General features: G+C 39.8%; 1 protein-coding gene across 5 annotated transcripts in view; it reads right to left on the bottom strand.

Moving 5' to 3' along the window:
• The window catches only part of CDH20 (cadherin 20), a 111,411-nt gene that overhangs the window by 24,389 nt on the left and 65,890 nt on the right, over window positions 1-21,132 (bottom strand). For 4 of the 5 annotated variants that reach the window (XM_031589250.2, XM_090137054.1, XM_090137052.1 and 1 more), the window contains 3 exons: window positions 9,373-9,740; window positions 3,098-3,392; window positions 1,294-1,413 (listed from right to left, as the gene is read on the bottom strand). In XM_031589250.2, coding sequence (XP_031445110.2) covers window positions 1,294-1,413; window positions 3,098-3,392; window positions 9,373-9,615 — 658 coding nt within the window. In that variant the 5' untranslated portion in view covers window positions 9,616-9,740. The remainder of the gene's footprint in view (window positions 1-1,293; window positions 1,414-3,097; window positions 3,393-9,372; window positions 9,741-21,132) is intronic. The other variant, XM_090137055.1, reaches the window with a different exon arrangement.

Raw genomic sequence — 21,132 nt, forward strand, 5'->3', positions numbered from 1 at the left:
CAGGGACAGGAGCAGTGTTCTTAAGCGAGGCCGTGTTAGGAGGTGAGCGATAGGGACCCAAGGGCTGCTGGCAGAGGAGTGCATTGAAATGGCGAGCACATTCCTAGGTGCTTTAATCATCAGGCATCACTACAAAGGAACGGATGATTGCTTATGCTCTAGCTCTGCTTTTGAAGAACATGAGACAGGCAATCACATTTTGTTGGTTATCAAATCCTGCCGGCAGGTTTGCACTGGGGAAATTGGTTAGAGTCCTGTACCTGTGATGGGGAAAAAACAGTTTCTGGATGACAAGTGTCTGGACAACAAGTGTGTGCACCCTAAATGGGTTGAAGTTGCTTTGGATCTCATGTCCAGTGATGCAGATCTAAGTGACTGGGAAATTTCTAAATGGAGAAAGAGGATCTTTTCTGGGCTAAAAGCAATCAAGTACACGGTTTTGGACTAAAAGGACTTTTCTGCAGCCTAAGTTGCACTCTAGTTGTTAAATCAGTACTGGATCTGAGGCAGAATGTTACGTCTTTGCTTTCCTAGAAAACATTCAGTACTTAATGAAAATGATGATTATGCCCTTATTTTTCTATGTTTGATAACCTGATTACAAAATGAATATTACTGCTTTAATTAGATAGCGTAGAGCTGGTTTGCATATTGTCTTTGGATAATACACCTACTAACCAGAACTTGCTAACTTTCAGAAGTGGATTACATAGTGATTTTTTTTCTGCTTTGTCCCCTAGGGCTCAGCAGAGACTATAGTCTTATGAGTTTCTGACCTTAGCACTACAGATGCCCTTTAGAAACTGTCAAAACCTGTCAGATTCCTCTTTTGGATATAATCCTTAGATATATACAGAAAAAGAGAGAGAAAACAAGCAAGACAGAGAGATTGTCTTGGAGATAAATTTAAGGTTATTAACAAGAACACCCTTAGGTAAAACTACCCCACATAACTACATGCTTCAACTTGCACTTTCCAGTTCTGGTTACCAACTAAACCTGCTGAAGACATCAATGCAGTGATAGAAGCTAAGAAAAATATTTACAACACCAAACAAGCCCAATTCCTTAACAGCAGAATGTGGCCACTCAGACGAACATATTGCTGCAGTGTCCTTCTTCTGGAGTTCATTACCACATTCTTGCTTTAACAACCTCACAGTGCTGCACTGTCCAGTTTCCAAGCCATGGAAATGTGTTTCTGTGTCCACAGTTGTGACGTACCTTTTCTTTCTTCTTCAATTTTTTTCTTTTATTTTTCACACTGGCTCATTCCCAAATGAAATAACATACCTGTCCGAGAGTCCACAGAGAAATATGGCTGTCCTTGGAGAATGCTGTACACAACTCTTGCGCTGTTCCCATAGGTTGGGTCATCAGCATCTGTTGCAGTCACCTGAATAACAGAGGTGCCTGACAAAAAAAAAAAAAAAAAAAATTAGGAAGACCATGTGGGATAAAGAGCTGCTATGAAAAGTACACAGTTCAAATCTAATCAAAATGTCTGACAAGTTTTCCCACACCAAATTTCTCCATTTGATTCTGGTAGTGCTTGTATTTATTGCTCATATTTGTATTTCAATAGCACTAAAGGAATTAATAGGCATAAATTCATCAAGCATCTTTAAGAAGATATAAAAGAGTAAGAACTCTATGGACCACGGGTTCAGAACTGCTAATCTAACAGTATTTTGTGGTGGTTTTCAGGGAGTTATTAGTAACATGCTACTTGTTTCTTTCCCCCCTTTCTTGCTTTAAAATGTTATCTGAAATCAGTTCAAATAACATCTACAGAGTAAATCATGGATTGCTGCAGAAGGTCCATGGGTGCTATGTGTTGACAAAGAAATGGAAATTGTTCACAAATTCTGAGCATGAAGGGATGCATCTCTCAGCTAATCTCTATGTAGCACTGCAATTTACGTTGTACGGACTACAGATTACACCCTGCTAAAGTGCCTTTTGGGCTCTGCACAGATGCATATACATTTCCTTCAGTCAGTTTTCAAGGTCTGCATCCTCTGAAGCTAATAATGGCATGTAGGTGATGTAATTTATCAAAAAGAAGGAGAAGGTGAGACATAACTGTTTGAAATATATGAGAGTTTTGACTCCTTAAAATGTCAGACAATGCCTTTATGAATGCATTTAGCCTTCTACATAATGTTTTGTGTTAGAAACAAATCCAGTGTTACTAGATACACACTGGAAAATAAACATGAATTCAAGCTACCTGCTAACATTAAGTAACCTTATTTCTGAAAGGAATTTTTGAATTGGTACTTGTTTCCAGCCTTATGCCAACATTATATTGAAGAATGAGGAGTTGAACATATCTGTAACTTCAGGATGTGATTTATTTGGTATTATTTCAGAAATGATGCCACTGAGCCAAAAAGCAACACACGTCTCCAAAAGAAAGAAAAAAATCCAGTAAAAAAGAGTATTTAATGTGACTATTAGAACTGTCACATGATAATGGGATAATGGTTTATCTTGATGTGTAGATAGGAAGGATGCTATTTGCCCTCTGGCTACACTGCAATAATGACTGTCTTTGGCATGATCTCACTTTCTAGAAGTGCAGAGCAAATAGTACTGGATCTTTGGGATCAACTGAACAGTGCAGTTCATCTGTTCAGTGCAGGCATACAGGATTAGAAGGTGGAAAGTTGCTAAAAATTGTCATTGTGTCTATACAATTTCAAGGGCTCCTGGACAGCATTTCAGCTCTCAGTATGAACTTGCATTGGTTTCTGTAGCCATAATTTCCTGGCTGGTAATGGATATCTAATGGTCATTACTATAACTACCATCTGAGGGCAGGGGAGAAGCAGCACTACATTACTGCTAGTTGTCTGCAGATAGCATGTTCAAATGACATCTTTCTTCAGCTCTCCACTTCCCTTTCACATTTTTTTTTTCAGAGGTTCCCATCTGATAGTGGTGCAAAGCCTACGTTCCTCCTTCTGCAGCACCCAGGCAACCCTGAGGAAGATCTCCTGCCCTACAGCTTTTTTGAGGAGCAAAGACAGAGTCCAAAGAGTCAAGGAGCTGATGTTTTGGAGACTGTCTCTAACCATAAAATCTGTCTTACCCACAGGTGACATTTCTGGAACAGAGGCCACATAAGGTCCGTCCAGGAATTTGGGCTCATTGTCATTGATGTCTTGGATTTTGATGATGAACTCAGACTCCGGTTCCATCGGCCGGCCTGTTCGTCTGTCCAGAGCCTGTGCTCGCAGGGTATACTGTGACCTTTCTTCTCTGTCCAGTCTCTGAATGGCATGAATGTCTCCTGTGGTATCATCAATCGTAAACACGATGCCAGCTCCCTCTCCTGAGAGGATGTATTTGATGGAGCCATCTCCTCTGTCCATGTCGGAGTGGAGCTGTGGAGAGGAACAGGACTTGGTTAGAGTATGAGCAGGGCAAGTGGCTTCCAAAAGACACTGAGCACATGAGCATTTTGGTCTTACTGAACTTTACAGTGAAGGAACAGGCCCTGTGCCTCTTTCCAATCTCATTCAGCACAAGAATTATCCTTTGCCTGGCTGCAGTAGCCATTGAAAAGGACTCACCTCCAGGTCTGGGAGAAAGAGAGGTCGACAAAAATATAGACAATACTTGCTCATGGAGAAGAAAGATATTGCGGGGGTAGCATAATATCAGGCAGATGAAGTAAATCTTTTTGCAATCAAGGAGAAAGGAGGATGGGAGAGCCACTCAGTGACTGCCATCATTCAGACATCTTCTGAAAAAGTCCCCTGAAATTTTCCCGTGAAAAGCAAGAAAAATTCAGCTGGACCATTACATCTTCAGGAAAGAATTATTGTCAAACCGTAGGTAAGATAATCAATGAGGAACGTTTCATAGTGTCTGTGGTAGGATATATAGATGAGAGGCATCCCAGAGATTCTAGAGAATTAGCAAATGGATTTATTGCATGACTGCTAATTAGTTCTGAACAGCCACAGATAGCTGGGAATGCAACAGAACAGAGGAAAAGTAATGCTGTGCAAATTATCATCTGAAACAGAAACAAATCATCCCAGGGACTACCATTCTGTTAAACACCTGGTTCCTCTGAAATACTGGAATGACTATCAAAAGACAAACAGAACACTTAATTTCACTCACGCTGTCTGGGTGCTTAACAGTATGCTCATAATTCCATGGTTTTGAGGAACAGAGCATAAAGTCTTGACCAGTGCCCAGAGCATATGGAACTGTTTCAGTCCTAACCAACAGGATGGTATTAGGAGGTGCAACAATTAAAAGGGACTTAAAGGAACAGCTGAGGTATGAATGCTGTTTTGAAGTGTGATTATCATATTTGGAAATGAATAAAGAATAGATAAAACAATGCAAACCAGCCAACCAACACCCAGTTATCAGAGTACTTAGGTGGCACACTGACCATTAACAATTGCCCTGACAATGATTTTTAAAGGCAGGAACCCATCTAAGCTCTAAAGTGATTGTGACAACTGTCTTGTCAGGTAATTGATACTTCATTTCATCGTTTGCTCACGGTCTCTGCAGTGGCCACTGTATCTGAGAAATCTGTATCGGGCCTTCAGAGGAATGCTGGCAGCTCTCAGGTGATGTATCAGCTAAATGGAGGAAGAACAAGCCCAGAAAAAATTGGCAAAACAGTTACATTTAAATGACTGCCATATGTATTATTTCTCATGCAGGTGCCAGAATTGCAAACCGGTACATCTTCAGGAAACAGCGTTTTGTGATTCATTTAAAAAACAAATTCCAGAAGGAGGATTCTGTTATACAAGGGTTGCTCTGAAAGTAATGCCTCCTATTTTATGACGTTGGCCCATGAAGTCAGAGGCAGATGATGGTGGTATGGCAGTAGAGGCTGAACTTTCCCACCAATATTCCATTACATGCTTTTGTAGTGTGATGGATGGCATCAGAGGGGCAGTCTGACCAAATGGCACCTGACATGCAAGTGCGTATGAAGCAAAAGTATGTCACTGAATTCCTGCATATGGAAAAAATGGCACCCAGAGACATTCACTGATGTTTGCTGAATGTTTATGGAGACCAAACAGTGGATGTGAGCACACTGAGGCAGTGGGTGGTGTGTTTCAGCAACAATGCCCTCATAGCAGCTGTTAAACAGTGGGTCACTTACACTGGTGCAGATTTTTACAAGCGTGTCATGCAGGTTTGTTCATTGCTGGTGAAAATGCTCTTGGTTGACTATACTGAAAAATAATATTTTGTAGCTAAGAATTCGCTCTATCAGTGTTATTTTGCTCTCTGCATCCATTGTGGTTTGCATGGAAATAAATAGGAGGCATTACTTTCAGAGCGACCTAGGTAGGTTTTCAAATTGATTCAGGACCACTAAGCTACATCTTAGGCATTTGTTTTAGTGCATAAGCACATTGGTGAGTATGTGCCAGTGCTCAGATAGTCACAGATGTTAGACCTGACTGGGGAATTAGAGTTGGGCCTGATGGAAGAAAACATGTTTTGGAACATCAAGAAGTCATTATTAAATAGGGGAAAAAAAAAAAAAAAGACAAAGGAAAGAAAAAGTCACAGTGAGGGCAAAGGCAAAAGAAAAAACAAATGATAAAGAAAAAAAAAAGGAAAAAGAGCATGTTTTAAAATAGCAGATGTTCTGAGAAGTTGTAAAGACTTGGAATAAAATATTGAATAAAACTGATGAATTAAGTTACCCCTTCTGTTCAAAGCCCTGTTTGGAATAAATGTATTCACACAGGGAGAAAAACAAGGAACAACCATGGCACACTAATAAGAATTTAGGAGTACAAGAGGATCTCTGTCTAACTGATTTGTTAAAAGCCTCAACCAAGGTCTCAGTTAAGACTAGGCAATAAGAAATGTTAGCAGCAGATTTGTAACTTCTCATATAACCTGAAGACATAGCAAAAAAAAAAAAAAAAGAAAAAGACTTAATAAATGCAGACTGTAATAAATCTGAAAGAATGAGGTGCCCACAGAAACTGAAGCTCACACCATTGCAGTGACAAACTTGATGGTGGAATGTATGTAGAAGTGACTGTACTGGAAAGGTGATCCAGCTTTAAGCTGGCTCTATTTAATGAGTGGTGCAATAAATTGTGCTGGCATGTGGCTGGCTCAGAAGTAGGAACAATTCAAATGTACTTTCTCTTCTGTATAAAAGAAATTGCTACCTGTGCCAACCTGAGCTGCTTTTGATAAGGATAGTACAAAGATTAAGGAGGCTGCACCTGCACCTAAACAGCACATTTTCTGGCAAAGAGCACATGCAAGAGAGTGGTGCTTCTAGGGCCAGCTAAGGGAAGGACTCACGCAGACCCACTGAATGGGCTGTGATTCTGTCCGTGATGTGCTCTCCCATCTCTGCTTCCAGGGAGGTAACACCTGCAGGGGAATTTGTGAGGATGCATGAGAGCACTTTGTTAATACGTAGTGATAGTCTGTAGAAAGAAGGCATTTTATTCGCTCATTCAGTTGCTGTGATTCAAATGCCTCTTTCCTCTGAAATAGGGCTTTAGGGAGGCTGCAACACTGCAAAGCAGTGAAGTCTGTCTCCAGTTCAAGTACCAAAGCAGTTTAGTTTGCCAGACAAATGCAGAAAATACCTGCTGCAGCACATGCAGTGACTGTAGTTTCCCTAGTTTGTCCTACTATCTTACAGTAGTTACCTATAAGAAAGCTCAAGCCTCATATTTATCTGTGACATGGAAACTTCTGAAGCTGAAACACTTTATATAAGAATAATGAGCACTGGAGAAAAGCAAAAATTGTACTGACTTCACCTCAGGAAGTTCCCTTTCATTTCCCTGCCCAATAGATATTTTGCTCCATGACTTACAGGTACATAAAAAAGTACATTTTTTATAGCAGCCTTGAAAATCATATGAGGCAAGCCTGGACCCACGGCTTGACGCAAGCTATTTTGAGGTTGCTTCAGCAGCACATAGCTAGCCAGAAACAGCTGTATAAGAGCACCAGAGGAGCTCCTCCCTTATGAGATGCCTTTAGAGTATAGAATATATCTGGACCAACACTGTACGCTGTTTCCATCTGCCACAGGCTCTGTGCAAAGCAGGCAGATGAAAGCAAGGCCTGGCAAGCAGGATGTTGCAGGGTGCTGTGGGTGGTAGGGGTCAGAGGAGGCTCTGTTTGTCCAGCAGGCACCCAGGGCAGTTTCAAGGGCTGGTGCTGGCACCGAGGCCATGGGCTCACAGTCCTTCTCCGTTTCTGCCTAGCTCTGCACGAGATATTTCTGAGCCTGCCTGGGGTGATTTGGGATAAAAAATTTCTGTCCTGCCAGAACAATTAATTCAGTCCACAGCCTCTTCCCTGCTGACCCCTTTCCTAAGGATCCCTCAGGTTCAAGCAGCATGAACACAGGCATGGTAGGCTGTAGCTCCTTCCAAGGGTCTGCGCCTTCAGCTGTTTGACGAGAGGCCCTTCCCTCCTAGCAGCTGCTGCAAGCGTGCACCACACTGCTCTGAGCTTGGTTTAGGGATGTGAGAGGATAAGATTTTGTATCCCAAAGGCCGTTTTGGCAGGACAATTCCATGATGGCTGGTGTATATGAAACAGACTCAGGAGGTTGTTGGAACAAGCTAGCCAGCAGGTTGTCAGTGCTGTTAACCCTCAGAGCTAATTAGCCCTAGCTTGCCCCTATTGTGACCCAACCATGGTGTAGAAAAGAGCTCGCTCATGGCAGCTTGGCCCTTTATGTAGTGGACACAGACCATGAAGTGCCACTGCTGCTATCCCCATTCAGTAGAACTGAGTGGGAACAAGCTCAAGAGCACTGCTGGATGTGCCATGTTTTTGTGCTCCTAACCACAAGTCTAAAGCAAAGAGGAGTTCAGTACTTCCAGTACTGCTTGTAGCTACAATTCAGCTTACAGTGCAAGTCTGGATTCGTTTCAGATGAAACTGAGTATGCAAAATAATGTGTTTGGTCATTGTTCCAAAGTTATAAGTTGCATGGAAATATTAATCAATAGAGACCTCAAGAGCTGAAAAGTTAGGCGCAGAGATGAATGAAGACAAGTGTTGTCTCATTTGATGGCAATCACTAGTAATAACACTGCTAGGGAGGAAGGAAGGAGAGCACATCTTGCTGTCAGTCACACAAGGATAAATTGGAAGGAGGTCCTTTGAAGCCAGTGCATTCATTTTGATTTATACTGATATGACTGAAGGCACAGTTTAACTCTGTGGATTTGTAAAACGATAAATGCAAGTCCAAAATGTGCCTTTGGATTTGTGATTCATTTTTTCTCTACAGACGGATAGCTTGGAAGGAAAGCAATGAAATCTGAAGGAATTGCTTTTTGGCATCACTTCTTCGCTTAATTTGTCATATCTACCTATATTTAGGCCGTGCTCATCATCTAGACATGTAAAATCTTATCTGCATTGTTGAAACACTTCACTACCCTAACCGTCCCCGCTTTTCCCAGATTTGTCACCTCGGTTTTAATGAAATGCAAACCTAGTGCTGCCCATAGGCCTTTGAATAGCTGGTCAATACTTTGATTAGCAGGTCGATACTTTAAATAGTTCAGAGTCTTTACAAATGTTGGGAAAGCAGACTAAGGAGGATGGATATAGTGAGGTAGATTGTGATAGCAGACATGGGTCTGACTTCCATCAGCATGTTCTTTGAGGAGGTAAAGTGAATTCAAAATGCTGCCAGGTAGACAGGGTGAGCATAGCAGTCAATTTTACAGGTGTTTGTACTGATGTATATATTCTCAGTGTGTAAGGGATCTGAAAATAGTACTGTTGTATTTAATAAGCTGTCCCTCTATCCTTCTACTTCTCTCTAGTCCACATAATTAACCTGGGGTCAAGCTGTGGTAAGAAAGAAAATACTCTGACCTCAGAGATTTGCAGGAAACAAAAACTGAAATGTCAGTTTTCAAGAGCTACTGTCTATTTCATTTGATTGTGAATTTCATCTTCCAGCTGACTTGATCACAGACAGAAGCATGATCACAAACACTTCCTTTCCTTCCTAATCCTCCCAAGTCAATACAACCTTGCTTTGTCTTGACATTGAAGGAGTCCCTGGAAAGATCACTGCAGACTTTCTAATGCTACCTCAATTACAGCTGATGATGGTTACAGCAGATCTCTTTGAAATAGGCAAATATATTGACAGCACCTTGAAAAGGAAATTCTTCATGGCTAAAGGTGACACTGCTGAAAAGCTCTTGGGAGCTGAAGTGAAATTAATGTGAATAGATTCGCTGCCAGAAAGCAGGGAATAAAAATGCATTTAGAGAAACTTCCCATGTTTTGCCACGGTCTGCATGTGCACAGATGCATATACACTACCAGACATCCTCCTGGGGCAGCTCTTACCTTCCCAACGTAGAGAGGATCCGTTCCTGTGTACTCCTCCAGAACGAAGAACTGGTTCCACACCCAGCTCCTCTTCATTCGCTGATGCAACTTGTCTGACAGGTTGTCTTCTGGCCCTTCAGTGAGGGGCCTGGCACTTCCTGACAGCACAGTTGTAGTTAGGTCCATCAGTCCCCAAAAATACAAGGAGACCCCAAGTCCAAACAAGTTCTTTGCATTGCTCATTCTACCTGAAGTCCACATCCGTGTACTAGGGCCGACTTAAAAGTCAAAGCACAGTATCTTAGGTCCCTTGAGAAGAAAGCAGGTCTTGTGTGTAGTCCTTTGAAATGTCCAAGGGAGATCCTGGTTCTGAGGATTACAGCCTCCTATAAAGTTAAAGGAAATTCATAGTAAGATCTTATTTTCCCCAAGGTAAAAGAATTTCCTCAATAGGCAAATACACTATAAAATATTTAATCTTCAATATAAAAATATAATAACAGGATGCACACATTCTAAAACTATAAAGACTATTACCATATAAGTTGCAGAACTGGAACCTCAGATAAAAGAATCACCAGGACTTAGTCAGTAAGTAAGAGTTCTCTGCTTTGCTAACTTAGTTGTAGTGTTTCTTTGTAGTGTTGACTGGCATGAGCTAAGTGCATACTCTTTAGAAATATTTATGACCAGAAGTCCTTAGAGAATATTTAATATTGCTCACTCTGGAAATTTATCATATCTGGCGAACACTTCTTGGCAACAGGTTTTTTGTTGTTGTTGTTGTTTGAAAACTGTGCCATTGTCATTACACACACGTGCACGCAAACATGTCTACTTAAATACATATATTACTGCATTACCAACCTTGAATTTCATTTCTAGCAGCTGCAAGTTATTTCTGGTTTTAATTATACTTTAAACCTTCCCTGCTGCTTGAATTCAGGTTTCACACTCTGCTGCCTCCTCTCTGAGGAGCTGCTACAAACGCAACATTTCTAGAATTTGAATGGTCAGTTAATCATTTTATAACCCACAAAAGGTTTCAGAGTGCTGACGGTCACATGCTATTGTGTGATATGTCCTAACACATTTTTCCTCCACCAGCCTGAAAGACCCGTTTTGGCTGAGGAATGCTGACCTCTATCAGAGGACACTTTCTCATCAGTCTAGGATCTTTTGTAGTCATAAAGTCAGATTAGTCAGTGACCTCAGTCCAGCCTATGGATTGTAGCAACTCTTTCCCTCACCATTCTGCTGGGTTTAATGATGTGATACTGCACTGAAATTACTCTTCCAAAACACTCCATACATCCTCTATGGGCCTAGTGTTGTTGCTGCTCTTTTTCAGAACTCTGTTCTCAATTCTCTTAAGACAAATGGATTCATTAGGAAAGGCATACTGGGCTCTGAGGCTTAAGAAAGTAACATACACTTCATTTTACTGCTGTTCCGTAGTTAAGTCTTTTGCCTTAATTAATCGTTCTATCCCCTGGAAATAAAAAATAGCAGGAGACAGCTGTCAAATATTCCTAATTGAAATTCTTGAAAGATTTCAATATCAGAAAAAGTATTATAAACATTTTCACTGTCGTATTTTGAAGTGATGACTGAGACAATACAATGCTTTCAACAGAGAAGAGAGCATTAGAAAAAATTCTAGCATCCAAGCTGGTATAACTGGAGTTCTGGGACCCTTAGAAATCTCTACTATCTGCTGAATTAGCAAATTAGAATTTAATTCAAAAGATCACTGAAATCTGAAAGAGACAAATTAATTCTGAAATACATATCCTCAAGAAAAGTAAACTCAAAATAACTGTCTTAGATTGATTTCTACACAAAATGATGTTTCCAAATATAAAGCCCTGAAGGAATATGACTATACAGTGCTGCTAGCCAATAAAGTTGTGAAGCATAACAAACATCTAACGAATCCTTACCTTGAAAGGTTCTAAACCTAGGGTTAGATGCAACAAAGAGAAGACAAATTATAAACACAGAACATGGTAGATCTCTTCTAAGCACAACAATTTACAAAACTGCTAGATGTTTAGATATTAGCTACATAATTATGTTGGGTTCACTGTTTGAAAAGGCAAAGAATAGGGATTTATCTAAGTAGTACAAGCCTAGAAGGACCAGAGTAAACTCTGTGTATCTGTCATTCCAAGAAGAAGCCGGCACCTGTGTGAGAGGCAGGGGCAAGGTTCTGCTTACTGGATGCTCGCAGTCTAAGGAGTCCAACAGCAGTGCATGGAGTGCTTGCCTCTCTCTGTCCTGCAAATCCTTAGCTCCTGATGGCCAAAACATGTTTACAATGGAGAAAGGAAGCTGAAGGCCTTATCACATAAGAGGTACATGCACCGTGCTCTTTGTATGTTTACCAGAGCATGTTTTCTCAACCGAATTAAGGGGACATTATTGAAAACCATTGTTTATACTGATGAATAAAGATGGGGAGAGGCTTCCCACCACCTCTCTCTATGTGTTGAGAGAACTCATCACTGTCTTTACTGTGCCACTGGATGGGAAAACAGAGAGAGACACTGGCTGAAGTCCCATCTAGAGTTTTACTTTTAGAATTCCATCTCCTATACAAGTCAGTTACATTTTTTTCTGTATGACAAAAGTAGTGACACAACATGATGCACCATTTCCTGTGGCAATGAGAATTATGTTGTAGGTGAATGCCCCGAACATGAATTGAGAACTAACATTACCAGTTGTCCCCTGCAATTAAATTCAGCCAATGAAGGCCAATAGCCCTCAATCAAGGTAGTACTGAGATATGAATATATAAACTTACAGAATTAACAGTGTACCTGTAGTGAAGTAATGGCAGAAGAATTGTGGTCATCAGGATGCTTTTCCTCTGGATATGCATTATTACAGGTTGTCTATGAAAACAGCCTTTGTCATTTGAAGGTCACTCTGCATTGTCATGCAGTTTCACAAGAAATCTTTCTTAGAGAGTGTGCAACACTGTGATCCTCAGCAGCAAAATTATAAAGAGTATTTACTGTCCCCAATGTAATCCTACTTTACTGTAGGGCATTATCAGGAAACACACCAATAAGTACTATGAAGTCTTGTAGAAGGATGCTCCGTCTCTGTGTAACAGTAGTTTCTCTATTTAATGCCAGCCCACAAAGACATGGTCATATATTTTTGTAGACAAGGAAGAAACTATGAGTACTGAGGTGGCTTAGTTGTTTTTTTTCTTTCCTTTTTGGTTTCTCATTCCTTTCCAAAACTGTTAGCAAGCAGGCTTAATACTACAATGAATAACATAGTTTAATCACAAAGAATTCCTCTACCTCTGAAGCTGAAGGAGTATTACACTATTTTTTTTTTTTCTATCTCAGGTCTTTAGCTCATGCTGAAAGAATGAAAAAGACCTTTGTAAACTTCTGGTTTTTGGTGCTGTTGATCTCTTTGGTGCTTCTTCTACTCAGCTTCACCTACTGTTGGTCCTTGGCTCTGCAAGGGATACTATTTTTCAAGCAAGGTATTTCTCAGATAAAAGCACTAAGTACATATAGGGCTTGAATCGCACAGTTAAAGCCATGAATGACTGGGTCTTTCAGAGGACTCGTGCAAATGGCTGCCTCACCAGCTGAATGTGATGGATGAGTTTGGAGTCACCTGGACTGTAGCTATGAGAGTTGACCAGGGCGATAGCAATATGCTCTGATTGTGCTGACTTGGTAGGGTCTCTAGCTTTATGTGGACTCTAGAGCTTTTTTGCCACAGATGGATGACACAGGCATTGAGGCAGTCTGTTCTGCCTCAGGCAGGGTAGTTCTTTGCAGGAGGATCAAGGGAATCGGTCATACAGGAAGGCGATTGTTGGCATAACTGATAAAGACCGTTAATGGTCTCTTAATGGAATTTCTTCCTTGGAGCTCTCCAAAACAGGTTCTGCAAACATAGAATTGATGAATTTCTCCCCGTTATATAAAATGCATTTTAGAAACTCGTGTTTCATGGCTCAGCATGGGGGTGGGCAAAGGATTTCAAAGCAGTAAAAGGAGGGAAATCTTATTTTCCTTACTCATACACACAAAAAACTATTAAGCCTAAGAAGATTGCATGACCACAATGTGCAGTGTATTTTATTTTTCAAGAAAAATTTAAACGTGTTTCAGAACCCAGTTTGTTACTCACAGTTGAGTACCCTATTGTAATAAGCTTAGCTGCATCTGTGCAGTTTAGATCCCTGACCCAAAGTGAACTCCTTCCTTGCCCCTTCTTTTGTGATGAATATTTGATTACCAGCTCAGTTGTTTAGGATACTTTCTTCTTCTGCACTTGCCTTGAAGACATTGCTGAAAATCCTTTTCCTTGCCACTCAACAGTTACAAATATGGCTTTTGGCTTCATAAAGACCCATGAAGATCTAATTGAACTCCATGCAACTGGTGGCCTATATATAACACAAAGGAACCATCTAATTGTTCTACACAAAAGAGTCACTAGGCACTTTCCACTTTTTCAAGTACAAATCTCTTTTTTAGCACATACTATGCTAGTAAAACAGGCACATTCCAAGTGTGAGATACTGTTCATATTCCATTTTTAAAGGCTCCACCACCCCTCCATATATGTACTATAATTAAACTGTTCTTAATTAAATACCTAATTCTGGTCAAAGATGAAAAGGAAAAATAAATATGCACCAGAACCAACTTCTAGCATTTCTTGCAAATGACACATTTATCATGTTAATTCTGAAGAGAACAGCACTTCCAAAGAAAGGATAAAGATATTAATAGTTAGGATGACCATGTGAGCATGCAGAGAGTTCCACTGGGATTGAAATGTATTGTGCTCAATACATATTTACATAAATGCCAAGGGTTTTATAGTTAAAAAGCTGAAACTTGAAAAGGTTTACACGCACGCTTAGTGAATTTGCCATTTTGAGCAAGTAGTCTCCCAGAAAGTCAGTGGACTATTTGCATTCATAAAATTAATTACATGCTTACATCCTTTATCCCTGGTCTTTTAATGGATTTTGCTGTATGGACCTAGCACTCGTATAGAACACTGCAGAGGCTCCCATGCAGGCACATCCCCAGAGCAGAGGCAATTCATTTACAGGAGACATACTAAAGTGAAAAAAGGGAAGAAAGAGGCAATCGCTTTTAAACTCCTTCCTCCATTTATCCATACATAAATATACAAATAGTGTGATATTTTTAATATACATATTTAAATGCTATTTGGCAGTACATGTACTGCAATAATAATATGTTAATGGAAAATTATTTCTGTGCTTAATGACACATTTTTAAAGAGTTGTCCCCCACTATTTTGCCAAAAGAAACCAAACAACTCTAACGAACCCAGTAGGAAAAACTGAAGTTCAGTGAAAAGAATTCTTCAAGTGAACTATTTTATTCCTTGAATTTCTTGTGACATTCTGAACCCAAAACGGGGGTGTAAGTGCTGTTCAGTTTTCTCCCCAAATATCTTATTATTTTATGTTTTCACAGATTACTTCTTACATTTCCTGTACCCTTACTTGCTCACAGCTTTGTTGTCAGATGCCTTTGCAATAACCCAACATGAGCATCAGTCAGTAAGAAAGTGTAAGCTGTGTTCTTTGCTAGGCAGACATCCTGTAAAAGGTGCCTAACACCAGTCTCCAAGACTACTCTCCTGCACTGAGCTAGGTTATAAAATCTCTATGGCAATTTGCATAATCCTGTCTCTTTTCAGAGTTCCTAATGCTTTCAGTACCTAAGTTAGGTACCTCTCAGCAGGCTGACTACAGTCCTAAATGAATCTGTACTGCTTCCAGAACTACGTATGTTTTATCCCTGTCCCAGGCCAGTCTTACTGTTATTATTAGCCCTTCTTATATTCTTATATTCACTAGACAAGTTCAATTTAAAAAGAAGGAGTTTGTTACTGAATATAGACTGGGCCTGAATATGTATTTTTGTTTTTACTTCATTTTATTGAGATTTTCATAAATACAATGAAACTTGACAACGTACCATATGGTGCATAAACATTAACTCACAATACAATCCATTGTCATAAAATTACATCCACAGACCAGTCAATGGTCTCTCCTGGGACACATCAGTGAACTCATTTTACTCAAGATCTGAAGTGCTTCAAAGCTACAGAGTGCAGGCAGAGCAAAAAATCCCACAGAATGACAGGGAATCCCATCGTATAAATCCCAGCCCTATCGTTACAGGCTCATGAAAAGATCAAAAAGAATGAAACATGCACACAATCACAAAGTAAACGTTTCTAAATAAAATGATGCTGATAACTTACATCAGGTGAAGATCTGATACACAGCTTTTACTCGGTGGGAGATACTGTAAATACTATAGTAAAAGAGCAAGAGAGAAGGAAGATAGGATTTCAAAAGCTGGTCTAATTGTCTCTACTGAAGTCAGCCTCAACAGGAACAAATGAGGCAATGCAAATACATTGGAAAATCCAAATAAATGCCAGATAAAACAACCCCTGTTCAATAAAGAATATGCAAAAATGTATAAAACGTATGAAATCATACTAACTAAGCTTCCATTATGAATACAATATTCACTTTCGTTCACACAGTCTTCTGACTACTTTTGACACCCTGTCAAGAAAAAACGTATGCAAGCAACAAGAAATTGTTACTTGATGTTCATGCCCTCTCAAGCAGGTAACATTTTTAAATATAGGAACTTCTGTCGAAGCGTGACCTTTCTTGCTTGCTAAGCAGCTGTACCAGAAGCCATTGCTCAGACCTGTCTCAAAGCTTCCAAGCAATAAAAGAAAAATCTATTGTTTTTTTGTCAAATAATGAGAGGACTGGGTGAGAATGGTGGCATTTCCTACGTTTTCAAAAAGGAAGAAGGAGAAGTATAGGTCAGGTGTAATGTAAAGAGATGGTGCCTGTTAGAGCGCTAGGGTAGAGAAGAAGAGATGGTAAGGCTGGGTGAGTCTGCCCTCCCTTCTGAATACTGCAGTGCCCACCCAATCTACAAGCTGTGAGGTCAGCAGGGACATCGCTTAGGGGTATGACTTGGTGCTCTAGCCAGTGGAGTTCTTACGGCCACACATACTCACAACTGTTACAATGTTCTTGGACAACAAATATCAGAAGTCTGTTCCTTCTTTCTTTATTTTATTTTCATTTACTTCCTTCTACCCCTGTCTCTCCTTTTCGAGGTCCTGAGTGGATTCTAACCTGATCTCTCATTCCCCTGCAATGGGATAAAACCCATTCCTGCTGCACACCTAGAATGCATTTTGAACCTGAAGTGTCCCTGCCTGTCTTGCATGGTGGCTGTGGTTGCAAATCATTTCCTTAGGCTACTAAACATCGCACTTTGGGTATGCAAGTCCTCAGAATATGACAGATTTCCAAGTAGCAATGAAAACTGGACTCTTTCTTATCCCGGAGCTGCTGGATAGACGATAAGGCTCACTGATACCCGCTAAGTGCTGAAGATAGAAAAAAGCTTTATCTCCTATCTGGAGACAGATAAGAGAAGCAGCTGTCTGTCTAAAGCCGATAGAGGTCTTTCAGGTATATATTTTTACTCATGCATGATGATTGAAAGTAATGATAGGTCAGAGCCAGTGTGCTGTCATTGGTGAAGACAACTTCCTAGTTTCATTACGACCGTGTTCCTTGTTAGTTTGGTATTTCATGCAGCATTTTTTTGACACATTAAAACTAGACTAAAACATCTCACATCCAAGAGTAGCTGCTGAGGGCAAAGAATTGAATGGGGTATTTTTATTTCCAGCCAGAAAACAATATTTAGCCATTTATCAAAATAAGCGTATATACTCCAGCACTTTTTTTTTTTTTTTTTAAGTTGAAGTTGTCTCTGCATTATTTAGAAAGAAGCTTCAGAATAGCTGCATGTGCTGTAAGAGGCAAACATTTTTCCTCTAATTCATATTTCTTGAGTATGACATTGTTTCAGCTGTTCAACACTGGCATCTGTACCTTGTCTTGACTTCACAGATTTCCCTGTCTGAACATGAAGACATGCTACAAAGCAAGAGGATGAACATTTCCATGCCAACTTTTAGCTGCTGTCTATGAAATGAAACCAGCAAAAGAAACAGAAGACTTACAGCCTTTTTCTATCTGAACTGTTAGTGCTACCTTTTTCTTATCACAGCTTCAAAGTGTTTCTAGAAATATAGAATATGTGTTCTTGGCCTTCACAGGACACTTTCAGGCTATAAAGATCTGCCTTCCCACATCTGTTTAAATATGGTAAGAATAATGTTCATAAAATCTGAAAAACAACCTCATACGCTTTGCATGCCAACTTCTAGATTTTGGTATTCAAAGTCAATTGTTGCAGTCTCCACAGGGAGTGTACGAGAGGTATTAACTAACTGACCTGTGAAAATGTGACATGCACAAAGAGTACCTCTTAAGATGATGATTCCATTATCTACTTTCTGTCTTGTCATAATCCACTGCTGGGAGATGTTCCCAGGTTTCTCAGCCCGCAACCCTGTCAGAAGCTGAGTATTCTAGATGGATTAGTTCCTCTGTCTGGGTTTCTTAATGGTTAAGATCTAGTATTTAATAGAATATAAGATTTCCTAGGCTTTGTCATGATGGTAAACTCTTGGCTTGGCAGTTTGTTACAGGTGAGTCTTTCAGAGGAGCCTCTAAAACCCAGTGATCCAACTGTCTTAAAATTCAACACCAAACAGTAATAGCAAATTTTGTAAGAGCTAAGCTATTCTTGCCCATAACACTTATCCTTCTATCATCTGTACAACTCTATCAATCGAGTTGTTGTCCTTCTCAGGATCTTTCACATCTGGCTTGAGTTTAGATTTCCAAATAAATTTGTTTACACAATGATATAATCTGTCACTCCATCAATATTGTAAAATGCAGAGGTCCCAAGGACTGCTATATTTCTGTCTACTCCATAGGAATTAGCAAGTACAATAGGGAAGAGACTCCAATTAATGACCTCACCGAGGAAAGGATGAGAAGTTAATCACTCTGGTCAAGTGATCATTTTGCTCTCCCACAGTACTAATGGGTGTTTAACTGGTATGCCAAGAAGAAGCCCAGATTATAGTGTACAGCAAGGAGGAGTTAGAGGGAAAAGACACAGCCATAATAAACCAGGTTTTGTTGTTGTCTTGCTCTTGACATGTTTGTTAATAGCCACACAGGTTAGTTTTATCCATAGAAATTCCAAGGACCATCCCACTGCCTGTGGTCTAATGGTGCACACCAGTGCAAACTCTGAGTACGGACCTGAAAGTAGGCTATGATTTCCATTTGTTATTCTTCACTGGTGGTCACCAGCAGGTCACTTTGGTCCCCTTTGATATCTAAGCATAATACCTTCTTTTTAAATACAGAGACATCAGCCAGGATATGAAGAATTATTGATCCTGGCCACAGCACATAAACACAGAAAAACTCTTCTGCCAACAACTGCATGAGATATCAAGGCCCATTTCTCCCACGTGGGCAGTTGCTTAATGTGCTCACTCAAGTAATTTAATGATTCTTTCTTAATTCTCAGGAATTCAGGCAAAGAGTTGTTAAAATGTAATCAAAAAAGAGCAAGAAAATGCAGAAAATGTATGAAAGAAAAGCAAATAAGATATATTGCAGAACTTCTCAAATGAGATTGCAGCTTTGTTTCTAGCTCATGTGTGCACTGCAACAGTAGGTAGTTTTATTTATTTCCATTCTAACTTATTTGTGGATCTACATTTTTTATTCAATACTGCACTGTATTTTTTCAAGACATGAGGATATCCCTTCCAAACCAGACCTCTGCTCTGAATGTTGAGATTCTTGCCTTTGGACATTGCCAATAACTGCTAGTTCCACGTAGTGAAAGTTCCCCGCAGTATTCTTTGGATGTGATAGCTCAGAAGCAAAGGAAATTCTGACAAAAGAGACTTGGCATCAGAATAGCTGTAATTAATAGAAGTAAAGAGGATTACAGCAAGAAGCTGAAGGGATAGTTCTTCCCAAGTGAAAATGGAGTAAGCTTCTAGTCTGGAACAAGTGAAATACTAACTGCAGAAAGTGTGAGAAAAGGAGGGAAAGTGGAATTTTTCTTACATACTGATTTATGGATTGCTGGGAAATGTTTGAAACTTGAAAGACAAGTGCATGCAAACTTATACAACTTGCCTGAAAGACAGATGCTCAAGAAAACTTTGCTTCCAGATAAAGATGAAACATCCATCCTTGATATCACTATTTCTTCCTCTTTGTGGGTGAAATCTAATTAATTCAATATTTTGTATTTGAAATTTCAGACAGGGGAAGGAAGAAAAGTGGAAAATAAAGAGAAATGAGAATAAGCACCAGTGCTTTTAGAGGTCAATAGTATGATAGTCTGCTTGATACATCATCTTTAGTTAATAACTATGAAAAAGAAGGCTGTACTGTTGTGAAGTGCTGTAAAAGGTGAGAATTCCTTTCTGACCCTTGTGAATGGTTTAGGCACTGAAGTGTGAGTTTTATTTTCTTCCTTTTGACTGAAGAATTATTTCTCCAAATATCTAGCAGTGTAAATATCACCTTCAATTTCTTCCAAGTTTTCCAGCCATTACTCCATCGTATCTTTTAAAGTTTAGGAGAAGCACGAAGAAAAATATATTTTTACTCCATCAACATAGCTCAATCTTGGCCAAAGCCTGATCTAGTGCCCAGTGAAAAATTGATGGGATATCTAGATATTATGTTTGCTTCCTCTCAGGCTGCATAACCTACATTTTTGAAATCTCTTCCCAAATCAATCAGTCTACACAGAATTTACCCCCAGGTACTTCAGAAACTAGCTAGAGGAATAGTCAAAACATTAGTGATTATCTTCATAATCTTATAGAAGATGAGTGAGTTCTAGAGGACTGAAAGAAAAAGAAATATATCTACATTTAAAGTGAGGTGAGAGGAATGGGGTTGTTGGGGAGTTAACAGTGAATTAGCTTAACTTCAGTATTCGGAAATTTACTGGAACAACCAATCAGCTTTTTAGGATCTAGAGGATAGCAAGGTGGTAAGGAATGTGAACACGTGAATATGGATTTGTGAAGAACACATTGACAACAAGCCAACCTGATCTCCCTTGCTTTGGTAAAATATCTAGCCTAGCAGATGCAAGATGAGACAAACACAACACTTTTTGACATCTGTATGATATTTTGCAAAGCTCTACAGTTCACTGTCAAAAGCAAGATGGGGCAATATGGCCCATGTGAAATAAGAGTAAGACAGACTGGAAAATAACTCAAAGAGTAGATAACCATAGCTCAGTGTCTCAGCTAATGGGAGACAACACCAAATGACCATGCCGGACTCTGTTTCATGTCCAGGACTATTCATTTATACTAAGTATTTATACTAACACCTTGGATGATGCAGTACAGTTGTAAAATATGAGGATGACATCAGGCTGGGAGAGGCTGCAAGCACTTGGGAAGATGGGGTTAGAATTAAAAATGATCCTGATAAACTGAAGAAAGTGAAAGAAATCAATACGAGAAAATTCAATAAGGGCAAATTGAAAACACAAGCCTCAGAATGGCTAAATCAAATGCCCAGGAATATGGAATTGAATAATAGCCTAGGAATCATCATTGTAAGAAAAGAGCTGACTACAAACTGAATAGGAGCCAGAGCCTCAATGCATGGGTTATGGTGAAGGAGGAAAATGCTACTCTGCACTGTACCAATAGTGTACCGTGTGTCTTGTGTGTGCTGTCTGTGTGACAGAAAAGCAGTGCATCACAGCTTAAAGA

This window comes from Phasianus colchicus, chromosome 3, assembly GCF_987193195.1.
Source record: "Phasianus colchicus chromosome 3, bPhaCol1.hap1.1, whole genome shotgun sequence".
NCBI lineage: Eukaryota > Metazoa > Chordata > Aves > Galliformes > Phasianidae > Phasianus > Phasianus colchicus.